This window comes from Cervus canadensis, chromosome 1, assembly GCF_019320065.1.
Source record: "Cervus canadensis isolate Bull #8, Minnesota chromosome 1, ASM1932006v1, whole genome shotgun sequence".
Classification (NCBI taxonomy): Eukaryota; Metazoa; Chordata; class Mammalia; order Artiodactyla; family Cervidae; genus Cervus; species Cervus canadensis.
This window is the reverse complement of record NC_057386.1, coordinates 76,118,388-76,134,383: the sequence shown is the minus strand read 5'-3', so window position 1 is coordinate 76,134,383 and position 15,996 is coordinate 76,118,388. Positions and strand designations below refer to the sequence as shown.

The window sequence follows — 15,996 nt, the reverse complement described above, 5'->3', positions numbered from 1 at the left end:
GGATCAAACCCAGACTCTTGGCAGTGAAAGTATAGAGTTTTAACCACTGAACCACCAGGGAATTCCCAGGGAGTTCTTTCTCTATCATGAGGATATGAAGAGGAAGAAAGAGACAAAGGCCCTATCCTCTTATAACTGGTATTTTATTTTCATATTGTTTAATAAAAGTTTTATCATTAAAAAAAAGAAGGATGTTGTCATCTCCAACATTTCAGCTAATTGAACAACTTCTGCTGGAACATTCTGGCTCATCAACACAGCCCATTTCATCTGTGAACAGTTTCTATTTTCATATAATTATTTTTTTAATATATTAAACCAAACTTTGCTCCAAATAACCACCAACCACTGATCCTAACTTTATCCCTTGGAGGCCACAAAGAGCGCATCTAATCCTTTCTTTACATGACAGCCCTTCAAATATTTTAAGAAAGCAATCATATCATCTCCCAAATCAGACTAAACACCTCCAGGTCTTCAACTACTCTTCATGTGACATGGTTTCAAGTCCCTATGCCTTCCTGCTTGTTCCTTTCCAAATGCTCCCTCTTTCTCTCTAATTTCTTCTAAAAGCCTGACATCAAGTCGTCATTATGGTGCCAATGAGTGTGTGTGCTTAGTCATTCAGTCGTGTCTGACTCTTTGCAACCCCATGGATTGTAGCCCGCCAGGGGCACCTACTCAAAAAAAAAAAAAAAAAAAAAAAAGAAAGAAACCTGATCTTTCTTGTTTTTAAAGCCTTGTTTTTAACAACCACCTTTTAATCTTATTCTCCACCATACCAACTAATCCTCTCCCCGCCACAAAGTTATTTTATTTGAAAAACAGTGAAATGTTGCTACAGAAAGCAATGCCAGAAACTATAGAAAGCTTGCCAGAAGATACAAAGCAGCTAGTATCCTTAGGATTTCCTTAAACATTCGCTTATGGTGTGTGCATGCTCAGTTGCTCAGTCATGCCTGACTCTTTGCAACCCCACATTCTGTAGCCCGCCAGGTTCTTCTGTCCATGGAATTCTCCAGGCAAGAATATTGGAGTGGGCTGCCATTTCCGTCTCCAGAGGATCTTCCCGACCCAGGGATCGAACCCAGGTCTCCTGCATTGCAAGCGGATTCTTTACCGTCTGAGTCACCAAGGAAGCCCAAGAATACTGGAGTGGGTTGGCATTTCCTCCTCCAGGGGATTTTCCTGACCCAGGGATGGAACCCACATCTCCTGTGTGATCTGCACTGGCAGGCAGATTCTTTACCTCTGAGCCACCTGGGAACCCCTGTTAGCTTGTTAATGATTTCCATGAACATGTTCTCATCAAACCACAAAGACCATTTTACCCAGCTCATCTGAAACATGAATGATGCTCTGCTGTGAGTCCAATGACAGTAAGGACTTGGGTTCATTACTGAATCCCCCGCACCCAGAAATAGTATCCAATACGTTGCAGTTTTTTAGGACCTTGCCATGAGACCCCACGTTCCACATGAGTGAAATAAGCCTCAGATCACTCTAAGTCTGCACTTTTGCAGGAGGCAAAAAGTGACAGGAAAGTAATTCATAAAAACAAGCCCAGCATTTGCATAGCACCATAAAATCTTTGGGAGTCTTACATATATTAATTCATTTGAGCCAAACACCACTCTGGGAGGGAGATGGGACAACATCCAGATAGGAGCCAGCCAGGCACAGGCCAATGCTTTTTAGTGTTTGTTCTACTTAAGAAATCCTGGCTGTAAAGAAGCCGATGGAGGAAGCCAGGATGACCGGGTCAAGGTTACCTTCCTCCCAGGGACTGGCTGTCTACCTCCCGGCAACACCGCTCCCCTCTCCACCCTGTAAGGAGTAAGAGTGCTTTTGAAAAGCTGTAAAGAAAGCCACACTGTATTTTCAACATTCTAGGGGAGCTCCTTGTTTAAGGCATGGTTTCTCAGCAGCAACACTGATCCTTTGGACAGGATGGTTCTTTGTTGTGGTTGTAGGAGGTTTAACAGCATCTCTGGCTACTACCCTCTAGACAGCAGTAGCACCCCTCCAACTGTGACAACTGAAAATGTCTCCCAACACTGCCAAATGTTCAGGTTGGGGGCAAAACCTCCACTAACGGAGAGTCTCTGATTTCAAGGAATCCTGTGGTAAATCCACTTACATGGCAGAGGTAGTCATTTAAAGGAGCAGGGAAATATTTTAGGAAAAAAAACTTTTTTTCAGATACAAATGATTTTGACATTAGCTTGGAAAAATATATATTTGAGTTTCAGTAATCTCTGCAGGTTCAGCATAGACTACTAAAATCATATGTTATTGCCATAAACTCCCAAGGCACCAGGATACTGTTTACCCCAGATGGGCAAAACCTCTCTTGCCATCCATTCCAGGAGACGTCTCCAAAATCCTCAACCACCTCTTGCCTCTCTCTCTTACCACTAGAGTTTCGTAAAGCCTTTTACTGGGAACCAGTCCCTTTAGATTCACTCTCAATCATCGAGTTACTTTCCACATCTAACAAACAATCAAAGAAAGAAAAATAACCCGGCACTGTGAGAAGGAAGGGCACTAGCAGAGCTTGTCTTTAGAGCTCTGGCATCCTTCTGAGTCACAGTTACAACCCAGGTTGAATCTGCACAAATAGACTCAGCATTTCAGCCTTTTCTTTTGAAGGGAAAGAGGCCCCTGTCCTGACATGTGTCTTCTGGAGGTGGAGAGAGATACTGTGAAAGAGATATGGTAATGGTTCTAATGTCTTTACATGCACAAGCACAAGTGACTGTGTTGAGGACTGGAGAGTCCGTAACATGAAACATTACGAAACCAGATTCTACCCAATAGAATGGGCACTTAAGGAGTTAAGACATTCTGGAGGTTGTTAGTTTAAATATTTCGTTCAAGCTTTCTGTGGTTGTTAAGCCATTGCTCAAGGAAGATGAGTGTTACTTATTCTTACTTTAAAAGATTCTACTTCAGCATCTGATGCAAAGAGCCAATTCATTGGAAAAGACCCTGATTCTGGCAAAGATCGAAGGCAAAAGGAACAAGAGGCAGCAGAGGATAAAATGGTTAGATAGCATCACTGACTCAATGGACACGAACAGTACCTGAGAGATAGTTAGTAGAGGGGAGAAGGAAATAGCAACCCACTCCAGTATTCTTGCCCGGAGAATCCTGTGGACAGAGGAGCCTGGTAGGCTGCTGTCCATGGGGTCACACAGAGTCGGACATGACTGAAGTGACTTAGCATGCATGCATGCATTGGAGATGGAGATGGCAACCCACTCCAGTATTCCTGCCTGGAGAATCCCAGAGACAGAGGAGCCTGGTGGGCTGCTGTCCATGGGGTCGCACAGAATCAGACACGACTGAAGTGACTTAGCAGCAGCAGCATCAGTTAGTAGGGGACAGAGGAGCCTGGTGTGCTGCAGTCTATGGGGTGGCAAAACGTCAGACACTGCTTTGTGACCAACAACTTCAGCATAAAAGTCATTCTAACCAATGGAAGGTCCAATATAATTAAAGAGAGGTGTCTAAATTATTCTTAAGAAATCACTTTCCTTATGTCAGAGGAAGTAGTGCTGGTCTTTTGAGATTTTTATTAAATTCCCCCCAAGAATAGTAGGCACAGCTTGCCCTTAAAAAAGACCCTGAACCATAGTAGTAATGGTTTTTTCTATGCACATATGTGTGGTGGCCCTAAAGGAACACTGTGCGTCTTTCCTAAATGGAGCTGCTTATCCATAGCTAAAAAGTCCCTCAACTGTTTGTTTAACAGATGGAATAGCCAGGTATACTTTTTTAAAAAAAAAAAAGCATGCATCTTCTCTGATCCATGGAATGGAACACTATGATCTTTAAGTATTCATTATATGGCAGGCCCTCAACTCCATCTTCTGAGTAATTTTATCCAGTATTATTCCTTTAGTTCTTTAAGTTTTGCTAAATAACAAAAAAAGTTTTTTGTTTTTCTAAGTTTAGGAAAATTAGTTTTTGGTGATAACTAATTTTCCAAAAGCTCCATTTCCATCTCACAAACATGAATCAATGAATTTTTGGAATGTGCTTGTCTGAAAAGCATGCTGTATTTTTTAATGAAAATTTAATTTGGGGGGTCCAGTAACTCTGGCATGGTCATCTGTAAATCAGCTTTTTTTGTAGTGTCAAATTAGTCTGAAACAACAGGCAACTAAGCATATTATTTTACTTAACATGTCATGCAAAAGGGGAATAACAGCCTACAACTGTTGTGAAGTGGCATCAAGGCTAATGCTGACTAAATAACAAATACCTGTTATTCCCTTAAACCTAGCTTAAACAATACTGAAAATCTACCCAAAAAAATACTACATTGTCAAAGTCTTGGATGCAAGGGTGTGATTTAGCATTTTCACTTCTATGAAGCACTATGAACTGTGTACCAGTATCGTAGAATGAATGAATGACATCTAAAAATTTAGTCTATTCTCTGTGATTTGTGCTAATGAAGAATAAATGGCATACTAAATTAAACCCATAATTAACCCAAAATAATCGGTATCTTATCCAAGTCATTACTTACAAGAGGAGGAAGCACCAAAATTGTCTTCTTATTGCTTCTTCCCATTCTTTGGTAAAAGTGCGAAAGATCAGTGAAAAGACCAAAAGGTTGGCAGCAGGCGGAGAAAAGAAAAACAAAGCAAACAGCAGGATCTGAAAACTCAGTAATCAGCCTCTGAAAATGCAAAGCTATTTGGGAGAATTAAAAGGCAAATATTATGAAAATCTTGGGACTGAGTTTTAAATACGTTCCTTTTTATAAGATTTTGATGTCTGATTGATGTCACAGTTCTCTATGATGGGTAATATGCAAAGAGATGACAGAATTCAGCCATCTTAAGCTCAGGAATGTAGCACAGAAGTGTTAATTAATACACATGGAGCAGTGATCACAAGTAAAACTCCATGACATTAAATAAAACATAAGTACTAGAGATGTCTTCAAAAATTACTGTGTAGTGTACAGAATGGTTTATTATACTAGATTCCTTCTCCGGTAGTAGCACTAATGAGACAGCGGAAAAGACTCCTGCATTCATATCTCAACCAAATGGAAAAACCCCATCAGGGAACCTTTTTCACAACAGTTGGCTATCAGTCTCAGAGAGATATGTAGAAAACACCTCTGTACAACTCCATTTTACTGTTTAAAATTCTCGTCCTTCTTTCAGAAATGTCAGTACACCATATCCATGGACTGTTTATTTTTTTCGAATCAGGTGGCAGAAAACCTCCAAAGATTCTAACGAGGCAGGATAGAAAGCATCAAACACGCTATCCCCCTGGAAACTCAGCTTTCCCTGATAAGAAACTCAGCCTGAAGAGTATTTTAGATTGTGACAAATGATTAACTATGCTTTTACTTTTCTGATCATTGGCTACCCAGTACTGAACAAAATGTACCACAACTAAAGAACATACGTAACACAATTAAGTATGTATTGGTGCTTCTTCATCTTCTTTTTTAATGCTTCTTGAGAATTAAAAGACAAACATTTGTGAAGGGAAATGAAATTTCAAAAAGTTTTTCACAAACTTAAGGCACACCCTGTGTGGGCTATGGAAAGTTTTTCAAGAGACACTGTCAAAATCCTATCACCCAGGAGAGCAGTAGAACAGGATAAGCCAGAGAAAAGGTTCATAAGAAAGATTCAGAAATGGTTTGACGTAACAGGCTTGCAAAAAAACTTGACTACAAAGCCAGTAATTTACCTTCAACAGGATAAGCAAAGGCAAACCAGCTTCATTTATAAGGAGGTTTAGCCCTGGACTAGTATATTGATATTTCCTGTTTCTCTTCCAGGAGGTGATGACAAAGAACACTTTGGATTAGTTCAGTTGCTCAGTCGTGTCCAACTCTTTGCAACCCCACGGACTGCAGCACAACAGGCACCTCTGTCCATCACCAACTCCCAGAGCTTGCTCAAACTCATGCCCATCGATGCCATCCAACCATCTCATCCTCTGCTGTCCCCTTCTCCTCCTGCCTTCAATCTTTCTCAGCATCAGGGTCTTGTCTAAAGAAAAGACTGGAAATCCAAACACTTTGGATAGACGGTAGTTTTCTCTAAAGCTCAGCATTTAATCTGCTTATTATCAAATAAACAATGTGATAAACTCTTAAGAGCAGGAATCACATAGATTTATGCAGTCTGTAAGCTGTGTATAAATTAAGCACATGTGAAAGTTATGATAGTGCTGATAAGTAGAAAGGTCATGAAAACAGAATTTATCCAGGTCAAGTAAACTACTGCCATTTGAGATTCTGAAGGCTACATCCTCATGCAGCATTTGGTATGCCTGAATGAAAACGAACTTGTCAACTGGAATTTATCTTAAAATTTTATCCAGGGGTTCAGTTTCAAGTACAGAAAATGAACAATGTCTCATTCTGCTACAACAAACAAAACTACTTCAGGAAAAGCCATCTTTTCAACTGCATTTTTCTTACCAGCAACTCTTAGGGGTGGGCGCGTGGGGGAGAGACCCTTCTAAATAAATAGAGTGTGTGTAGAGAAAGTCACTTAACTACACCTCTAGAAACTATCTTTCACCTGAGAGAATGCAGCTGCAAACCCAGGCCTGGGCCATCTACTCTCTAAACAGGCTATTATGTGTGTGCTCAGTCATGTCCTGCTGTTTGCAACCCCATGGACTGTAGCCCGCCAGGCTCCTGTGTCCATGGGATTTCCCAGGCAATGAATACTGGAGTGGGTTGCCATTTCCTTCTCCAGGGGATCTTCCCAACCCAGGGATCAAAGCCACATCTCCTGCCTCTCTTGCAGGTGGATTCTATACCACTATGCCACCTGGGAAGCCCACAGGGGCTATTATGGACCCATACAAAAACCTAAGCCCTTTCCAGGAAGCTGGAGCCAAGGAAGATTTCTGTGTCTCCTCACCCACTCTGCTTCTGGTTTGCTTGCTTGTTTTTCATGCCCATGCTTGTAAATGTGAAAGATAAGAAAACAAATCAAAAGAGGTAAGCCTTGATTAGACTGCCTTCTGAACCCAAATCAAGCAGAAAGAGAACTAATCAATATTTAGTACTTTAGACATATTGGCCCTAAGAAGGTAAACAATAGCAATAAAACAGAAAAAAATCCTATTCATCTTTATTTTTATCATCACCATTATTATTATCTGATTTTGGCTGATTGCTGTTTTTTCTTTAAGGCCTTCCAAATAAAGAGCTCAACCTGAGAACTAAATATAATTGCTCTGTGCCCCCTCTCCCAGAGCCCAACTAAAATCCAGCTGCTAATTCAAGATCAACGTTTTCTTTGCAACCTGTTCTCAAGATTGTTACCTCATAAACAGGCCAAGTTGAAATACTCTTTCATTTCAGGGATCTATGTAAAATTTTGAACTAATTATCTTTAAAGCAAAAATAACTTGTAAGGGAGGATGTTAACTTTTCCCCTTTATTTTATGTGGTACATAGAATTCACATGCAACTCGGCTTAAGATTGAAGGCTGTTGATTTTCATCACACTGATCACACAAACTTGTGCCACATATCAATGGGAGATGCACGTATGAAATACACTTGAAGCTAAAATATACTCCTGTACATCAGTCTCATCAATAGGCTAAATTATTGTCATAAAATTGACAGAAGAATGTTATTTTCAGGCAATCGTTTTTCAAGTTTAGCTGTTAACTTGCTGAACTGGGATTCGCCATGAAATTTACAGCTTACGACTCCTCTATTCAAGTAAGCTCTATCTTTTCATTTTCAAAAGCAAGCTCTGGCTTAGGCTTGCTATGTCCTTCCAGATAACGTCAGGACCCTGCGCTGTCTCCCACCTGCGGGTGTATCATAACCCAGGCGCGCGCACCAGGAGTCCCCCTTCTCTACCCCTCTCAGGGCCCATATGGCCCCCACGAGGGAACACAACCCAAACGCTAAAACTTTCTGGCTGCAAACTCTACTGCTCTCGCCTGCGATCAAAAGCGACCGGGCACCGGCTTTTGTTCCCGCGTTGCCCAGCTGGCGCGGTAGTCCTCCAATCCCGAAAGGTCGGCAGAGAGGCGGTGGGACTAAAATTTTGGAGCCTCCCAAAAGAAGCCCATTCCTACGCAATCCGAGCGCGTGGGGCTTACAAAAAAACAGGAAAAGAGGGCGTGTAGCAGGCAAGGATGACATTCTCAGTGCCTTTCAAATGCTACTTGAGTTTTAGGTACAAAAGTGAGTCTCCTCGTCCGTGGAAGGGCGCTAAAGGGGGCGGGGAGTGGGAGACGGCGCGGACCCGTAGAGAAATGGGTACCACCAGGGCACGCGAGATACAGTCGAGATGCAGGTCCGCCCCGCCTCCGGGTACAATCAGAAAAGCTAGGGTGTCAGTGGTTTTCGGCTTCCTGTTTGTAAAGCGAGAACCTCCCTCCCTGACTCTGTGACCGTCGTTCTTCCTCCCCACCATGCCCGCCTCTTCGCGCACGGGCGCGGGGGGAGCGCGGGTCCCCAGGGGAGGGGCAGGGCCGCGGGGCGCAGCGCCCCTCCCAACCGGGCGGCCTCCCGAGCCGAGCCCCGCCGCCAAGCGGACAAAGCGCCTCCCGCTCCCTCCCCCACGGCCGCGTTCCAGAAGGGAGGGGGAAGGCGGGCTCGAGGAAGGTGGGAGGAGGAAAAGGAGGGGGGGCGGCCAAGGAAAAGGAGGAGGGAAGGTGCTGCCGGCGGGACTGGGCAGGATCGCGCCGAGGAGGGAGGGGAGGGAGGAGGGGCTGGGCGGCCTCGGAGAACCCGGAGGAGGGAAGGATTCTTGAAGCCCAAGATAAACAAATTGTTCCTCTTCACGTGCGGGGTGGGGGAGGTGGGGAGTGAGAGCAGTGGCCTCTCCTCTTCCCCTCCCCCAAGGCGGCTCTTTGTCACGGAACGCCCGGCGAAAGCCCGCGCCAGCACCCGCACCACCCAGGGCGCCTACGACCCCCGGACGGGGGACATGCGCTATTGATACGCCGCACACAGACAGGGCCTCCCGCGCCGCCGATCGAGGTGCGGTCTGCGGGTTAAACAGGCGAAGGCGCGCGGCCCCGCTGCGCTCCCGGTTTCCCACCGCCCGCCCCACCCCGCACACGCGCGCAACCCAAACCAGGGCGGCGCGGCGGGGGAGGGGGCTGCAGACACCTTTCCCAAACTTCCGGCTCTCCCCCCCGCCCCCCCTCCACCAACCCCGAAAGGAAAGCAAAAGAACCGGAGAGTGGAGATAGGAGAAAGGATTCTACCCTCAGGGTTAGGGGGTGGGAACTGCCCCTTCCTCCGGAGAAGTTAAGCCATTGGCTGCTCCTCCTACCTCGAACCCACCCACCCAGCCATTTAAGCCTCCTTCACCTCCCCGCTACCTTCCACTCCTCCAGGCTTATCAGGCAGGCCGGGGAAGTTGGTGGGGAACGGGGCGGGAGACAGAAGCGGAGAAAGCTCCGTGCAAGCAAGTTTAAGAGGAGGGGGGGAGAGAATCCCCAGCGAAGTTGCGTGGCGGGGACTCTCGGCGCTAGCCCAGGGAGTCTCTCTCCCCTCCCGCCCCGGCGAGCCGCTCCTGCCTCGACCCTCGGGGCCGTTCCACCTGCCGGGCCAGCTGGGGGTCTCGAACCGCGAGGGAGCGCACCCGCGCCCGCATCCGCGCGCGCCCTCACCGACGCGCGCGCGCGCGCACGCCGCCACCCTCGCTCGTTTCTCACCCACTTCAAAGTTCATTCACAAAACTCTTAGACTTTCTCAGCCCAAAGTGGGTGAGCCGGGGAGAGGAGGCGAGAGCTTCTCCGTCCCTCCTCCTCCCCGCGGGGTTCGAGAGCCTGGTGCCCGCCCAGAATCTGCGACAGCATCAATTCCTCTCTACACCCGGCGGATGTGCTGAGCCGGGTGGGCGAAGGGGGACGGGTCTGGGGAGCCCAGGCGGCGAGGTGAGGGATGGGGTAGGGAGCGGTGAGGAGGAGGAGCGAGGTTTAAACTCGGTACACTCTTTCAAATCGGTATCTAAGAAAGGGAGAAGGGGGTAAAACTTTTCCAGTGCCTTACTCCGACGCTCCTCTAGGCTCCCTCCGCCCCTTGCAGTCGTGACTGGCTTCCCCCCCTTCTCGCCCCCTCTTCCCCAAATCTGACAACACTGACAGATTAACAGGTAGCGGCGACGGCAGCTTTTACCTCAAAAAAGTTGACGTTAACCCTTCGGCTTCTGCCCACCTCGCCCGCCGTGCAAATCAGATCCCCGCGCCCCCTTGTTAAGAAGCTCCACGCGCCCCCACCCCCCTTCATGCGCGCGCCCCGTGCCCGCTGCCAGCGCGCCCTCACCATGATCAGCGTGTGGTTCCTCTGCTCCGCCGAGGCAGCCTCCGCATCTTGCTGGGGTTTGCTCTGGTGCTGTTGCTTGCCGGCGCCGGCGCCCGATTTCTTGGCCCTCTGCTCCAAGGTCCGCTGGTAGAGGCTCACGGTGTCCCGGCGCTCCAGCTCCAGCTGCTCCACCTGAGCCTGCTGGTACCTGTTCTCGCAGTTGACGTGGTGGCGCCGGCAGCCCTCGATGCGCTGGCGGAGCCGCTCCACCACCGTGCTGTGCTTGGGGACGGCCGCCGATCCGCCGCCCGGGCCCCCGGAGCCGCCGCTGCCGCAGCCGGCAGCGGGGTGACTGCTACACGGAGCAGTGGGAGTACTATTGGGAGTATTATTCACACCGATCCCGGCCCCGCCGAGGCTGCTGTTCAGGCTACTGTTGATGCAAATACTACTGCCATTCGCGGCAGCAGCGGGGGCTGCGAAATCCCCCATCCTGCTCCCCGGGCACACTATTTTGGAAGAACTTTTTTTATCCACCCCCTATCAGCCTCCTCCTTGGGTCCAAGGATTAAAATAGTTTAAGTGGAACGCGGGGGAGACGCAAGCACATGGATGGAAACAGCGATCCCGACCGGGCGAAAAAAAAAAGGGGGGGGGAGAGATTTTGGGGTGGTTTTTTTGTTTCCTTTTTTTAAACTGTAAAGCTCGAGGGGAAAAAAAGGGGGGGTGTTATCAGAATACCATCAGACACCTATCAACAAAAAGAATCACAACAAACTGAGCCAGCAGCAAATCGGGTTGCAACTCAAGGGAAGATCCGCTCTTCGCCTGCCTTCTTTTCATAATCCATTATTTTCTAATAAATTCCAAGAGATTTCCGGTGGTTGGCAAGCATTTTCTCCCTACGTACCGAAAAACACAACCCATGTACACACACAAGCATATGCCTCCAGTGCGGACACGCGCGACACACACTCACTCCACACCGCATCGGAAAACGGCAAGCTTGCTTATTGCATTTTCCTTCCACAAAAAAGTTTTGGTGTTTATGCCGCCCCGTGTTCTCAAAGTACTTTGGCTGCTCAGTTGCATTTCACAGGAACCTAGATATCGAATCCTCGGGCTGGGGGAAGTAAACACATGGACAGTCCGAGGCGACTGCAAAAGTAGATCGGTGAAGTCCTTTGCAAAACGCCGCGCGGAGAGCAGCCCCTAACGCTCGGCTGGGCTGCCGCTGCCGCCGCTGCTCCTGCCACCATCACAATGATCAACTGCTCGCCGCCGCCGCCGCCGCCGCCGCCTCCTCCTCCTCTCGCTCCTCCACCTCCTCCTCCTCCTCCATGCCAGCGGAGTGATATCAGGACGCGCGAGCTCAGTAAACACGGCAGCGGCGGCGGCTGGAGGCCGTGAGACAAGCCCGGGGACACGGCGCAAAACCCGGCCCGGACTCGCACCCGGCAGGAGCGGGCGCGGCGCGCACCGGCGCCCGGCACCCAGCTCCCGCCTCCCTCTGCCCTTCCTCCCCGCCCCTCGCACGCCCCCGACCTCACTGCCACCCGGACTGGGGAGTCGGCGCTGGCAGAAAAGAGAACAAGATTCTGGGGGATCTCGGGAATTAATCAACTTTTGACCTGTGTGTGTGTGTGTGTGTTTCTGTGTGTGTGCGCGCGCGTGCGCGCGCCTGGGTGTAAGTGTGCGTGTGTGCACGCGCGGACGGTCGCGTGGACGCGCCTGGCTGGATTCCCTTATTCCAAGCGAGGTATCAAGCGATCCCAAGTTGTTGATATACATTTATGCATATAGTGCAGAACTGTGCATGACCAGGCAGAAACATTAAAGCTTCCCAGCAGTTGTCTGTCATCCCTGTCCATGTGGAAAGAAAAAGGCAAATGAGTGGCTTGTTTTAAAAACCCAGGTAATAAGACCTCCGTAGTAGTAATCCTGCTTATGGACACTTTTTCAAACTCTAGGCCAATCTTAACACACAAAAGCGGAATTCGGAACAAAAAGAAATAGGCAACAAAAAACTTGTAATGTTATTTGATTCGCTGTACATGATTGTTGTTATTAGGGCAATTATTGTTTTAGTTACCCCTGGAAAAAAATTAAAATAAAGCAAGCAGGGATTAGAGGTGAGACTAACAGTACATTTTAACAGACTGTTTTGAACACTAGGCGCTAATGACAGCAGTAATTAAGGGTCCTTCCTAAATCAAGTGGAAAGATTGCAGATTTCATGGACTAAAACTATAGGAAAAACACAGCATTTCACAGTTCGTCATACAAAAACAAAAACAAGCAAAAATAACAGGCACACTTTCTAGATATATTTCTTTCCGTTTAAATGAACTTACAATAAAGTACAATTAAAATGGAATAGTGCCCACAGAAAGTAACCTGGACTTAATCTGTTGCATGTGCACATAATTTTGAAAAAATTAAAATTGAGGAACAGTTTCTGTGATCATCAGTAGGACAAAATCTTGATTGTGAGCTGTTTGTAATAAGGCATTTTGTATTATCTCAATAAATCTTACAGAATTAGTTTTTTGGGTAAAAATACACCCCAGTTTTCTAAAATAGCCAGGAATAAAAGAACTTTGGATCTCATGCATTAGTCATGAGATCTGATTTAAACCATCTTCATTTCTTGGCATTGCAGATTAGCATAGGATGCTATTTCTAACCTCATAATGTCAGCAATAAGAACCAATATTTTTCTTCAATTAATCAGATCTATATGGTGAACTTTATCTTTACCATCCTTTGGATTATATGGTAAAATGGACAGCAAAATATTGATTAGCATGTTGTGAGCTTACCTCTAAGTAGTGAAACCAATGTAAAAGAGTATCTTTCACTTAAGTTGCTATACTTTTTCAGAGGGCTAGTTATTTAACATATAATCTTCTGTATCATAACTAACTGCCCCTCCTTCACATCTGTTAGGAAATTAAACTTAAGTTCTATAGCAAAAAGAAGTCAGTCCTAATTCTAAAAACATAGAGAAAATTGTAAGAAATTATAAGAAAATGACATCATGAAGTAGCCTTTGTCTGTTTTACACATGCAGTAAATAATATCTCTATTAATTCAGGAAACATGGCTTCATTGCGGAGAGGAAGCTATGACTCCACATTCATTCATTTTGTGCTCTCTGCACGGGTGTCTAATTCTTACCCCTCCTCCTACCCCACCCAGACAAGACTACAATTTGATTAACAGAGGCAATGAGTTTGAGAGTCTTGAGCATTGAGGCTTCTGTCTGGAGACTTGGATTCTAATTCTTTTTTCCCATGCCTTGGAATTTAACTTTTCATTGAGAGTTTGTCATTCTGAAAAAAAATCCCAACAATAGCAGCAACATGCATTCCCATCAAGTTGTTCACCTCTCCTGTGATGAAAGGAATCCAAAAATACACAAGAATTTGCATCCTTCCCTTTGGGGCATCAGCTGGTGGAGGAGCAGCACACTTTGCGGCTTTATCCCAGAGCTCCCCAAAGGCCAGTAGAGCTACTCTTGCACAACCACAGGATAGTCTGTTGCCTGAGTTTAGTGCATGAGTGGACTACAACACAAAAAAAATGGCTGGCTGACTGTTCATGAGTATATGTACACACAAACACACGTACGCATACTGCACCCATCTTTTTTCTCACCACGATGGTGGGAGTGGCTGCCAGAGGCTCTAAGACCAATGTGTGGGGAAAGAAGGACTGTGAAGCCATGTGACGGCCAGTGTGGGGAGAATCTTGAAGGAAACTGACCTGTGCAGTAAGTCCTCTACTGTGACACAGTTGAGGTCAGAAACCGCATCCTAACTGCAAGACCATTAGAAGAAAGAAGCAGGAAGTGAACAAGACGTGAGTCTTCAGCAACCGAGGCATACCCTGAACTAGAGTTATCCATCTGCTCCAGTGACTTTAGAAGAAGCAAAGCCTTCTTTACCGGTCACCTCTAGGTTTGCATGATATCTTCCTACCAGATTGCCAGCTTTTCTGGTCACCATCCTAAAGATCTGCTCAGAAGTCATTAAGAGAAGTCCAAGTTCTGGGGAAGTGATTTTAGTCTCTTCCTAAAGGACTGCCGTGCACTCTGATGGTATGACCATCTTTATCTATTATGCGAGCCTGCTACAAAGCCAGACTTCTGGATGGGCGCTGTGGACACATAATCGGTGCTATTGCTCTAGAATGGCAAAGAAATCTGAGATGTCATAGCAGTGACGAGAAAGAAATTACATGGTGTATCCCGAGACGTTGATGCTATCTCCCGGGATGCCAAAGAGAAGAAGGACTCGATGACCTGTGCCAGGCTGTCCTGAGGCTATGGCTCTGAGCCAAAGCTGTCTCTAAAGTGTTGAACCAGATTCCCTTTTCTTTAGGTCATCTCTGCATCATGCTCCCATGTCCGTCTGATAGGGCTCAGTGTCTCAGAGTCAAGAAGGAGGTCTTTGTGTAGAAACTCCAGTGTATGTACCACTTCTTCATCCCTATTAATGTAGATCAATAGAACTGGCTTCATAATTGTCCCCTAGAGAATACTTGGTGATCAGGGTAAAGCAGGGATCCTCCGCTGCCCACCTACAGGGAAGTCAACCTTTTTATGTGCCCACAGAGTGGGCCCAGGCAGTCCCAAATTACTGACCACACGGGGTTGCCCTCAACCATCTCATAAGAACTATCACCTCGGTAATTCCACAAATATAGTTATGGCCTGCTGTGTGTCAGTCACCGGAGTCGTAGGCCCTGGGAATACAGCATGGACAGTGTATAGAACACAGTCCCTAAGGTCCTGGAGGTCAGCATACTAAGGAAAGTAAATCAGACAGAGAAAGACAAATCTCATATGACACCACTTATATGTGGAATTTAAAAAACAGTACACAAGTGAATTTATTTACAAAACAGAAACAGACTCACGGACAGAAAACAAACTTATGGTAGAAAACAAACGTGGTTACCGAAGAGGCAGGAGGGGAAAGGGAAACACTGGGAGTATGAGATTAACAGATACACACTACCATAGATAAAACAAAAAACGACAGGAACCTACGGTATAGCACAAGACCTATATTCAATACCTTGTCATAAACGATGATGAAAAGAATAAAAAAAAAATACAGATACACACATATAACCGAAGCACTTTGCTATACACTTGAAACTTACACAATATTGTAAATCAACTATTGTAAATCAGTAAAGAGAAATAAAAGAACACAGTCCCAACATCAGTGATGGGCAACTAGGGACTTCCCTGGTGAGTGGGTCAATGGCTAACACTCGGAGTTCTCATGGCAAAGGGCTGGGGTTCAGTCCCTGGTCAGGGAACTAGTTCTCCCTTGCCACATCTACGAGTGCTCCTGCTGAAGATCCCACGTGAGTGCTCAGCCCCTTCAGGTGTGTCCTACGCTCTGCAATCCCATGGACTGTAGCCTCCAGGCTCCTCCCTCCATGGGATTCTCCAGGCAAGAATACTGGAGTGGTTGCCATTCCCTTCTCCAGGGGATCTTTCCAACCCAGGGGTCGAACTCACATCTCTTATGTCTCCTGCATTGGCAGGCAGGTTCTTTACCACTAGCGCCACCTGGGAAGCCCCAAAGATGCCACGTGCCACAACAAAAATGGAATGTCCTACACACCAGAACTAAGACCCAGTGCAGCCAGATAATACATAAATAAGTTAATGTTTTTGTTTTTTTTTAAATGAT

General features: G+C 46.5%; 1 protein-coding gene across 1 annotated transcript in view; it reads right to left on the bottom strand.

The window, feature by feature from the left end:
* The window catches only part of MAML3 (mastermind like transcriptional coactivator 3), a 447,607-nt gene extending 435,951 nt beyond the window's left edge, over positions 1-11,656 (bottom strand). The window contains exon 1 of the mRNA XM_043485961.1: positions 10,304-11,656. Within this exon, the coding sequence (XP_043341896.1) occupies positions 10,304-10,774 (471 nt within the window). The 5' untranslated portion in view covers positions 10,775-11,656. The remainder of the gene's footprint in view (positions 1-10,303) is intronic.
* Positions 11,657-15,996: the final 4,340 nt, after the last annotated feature.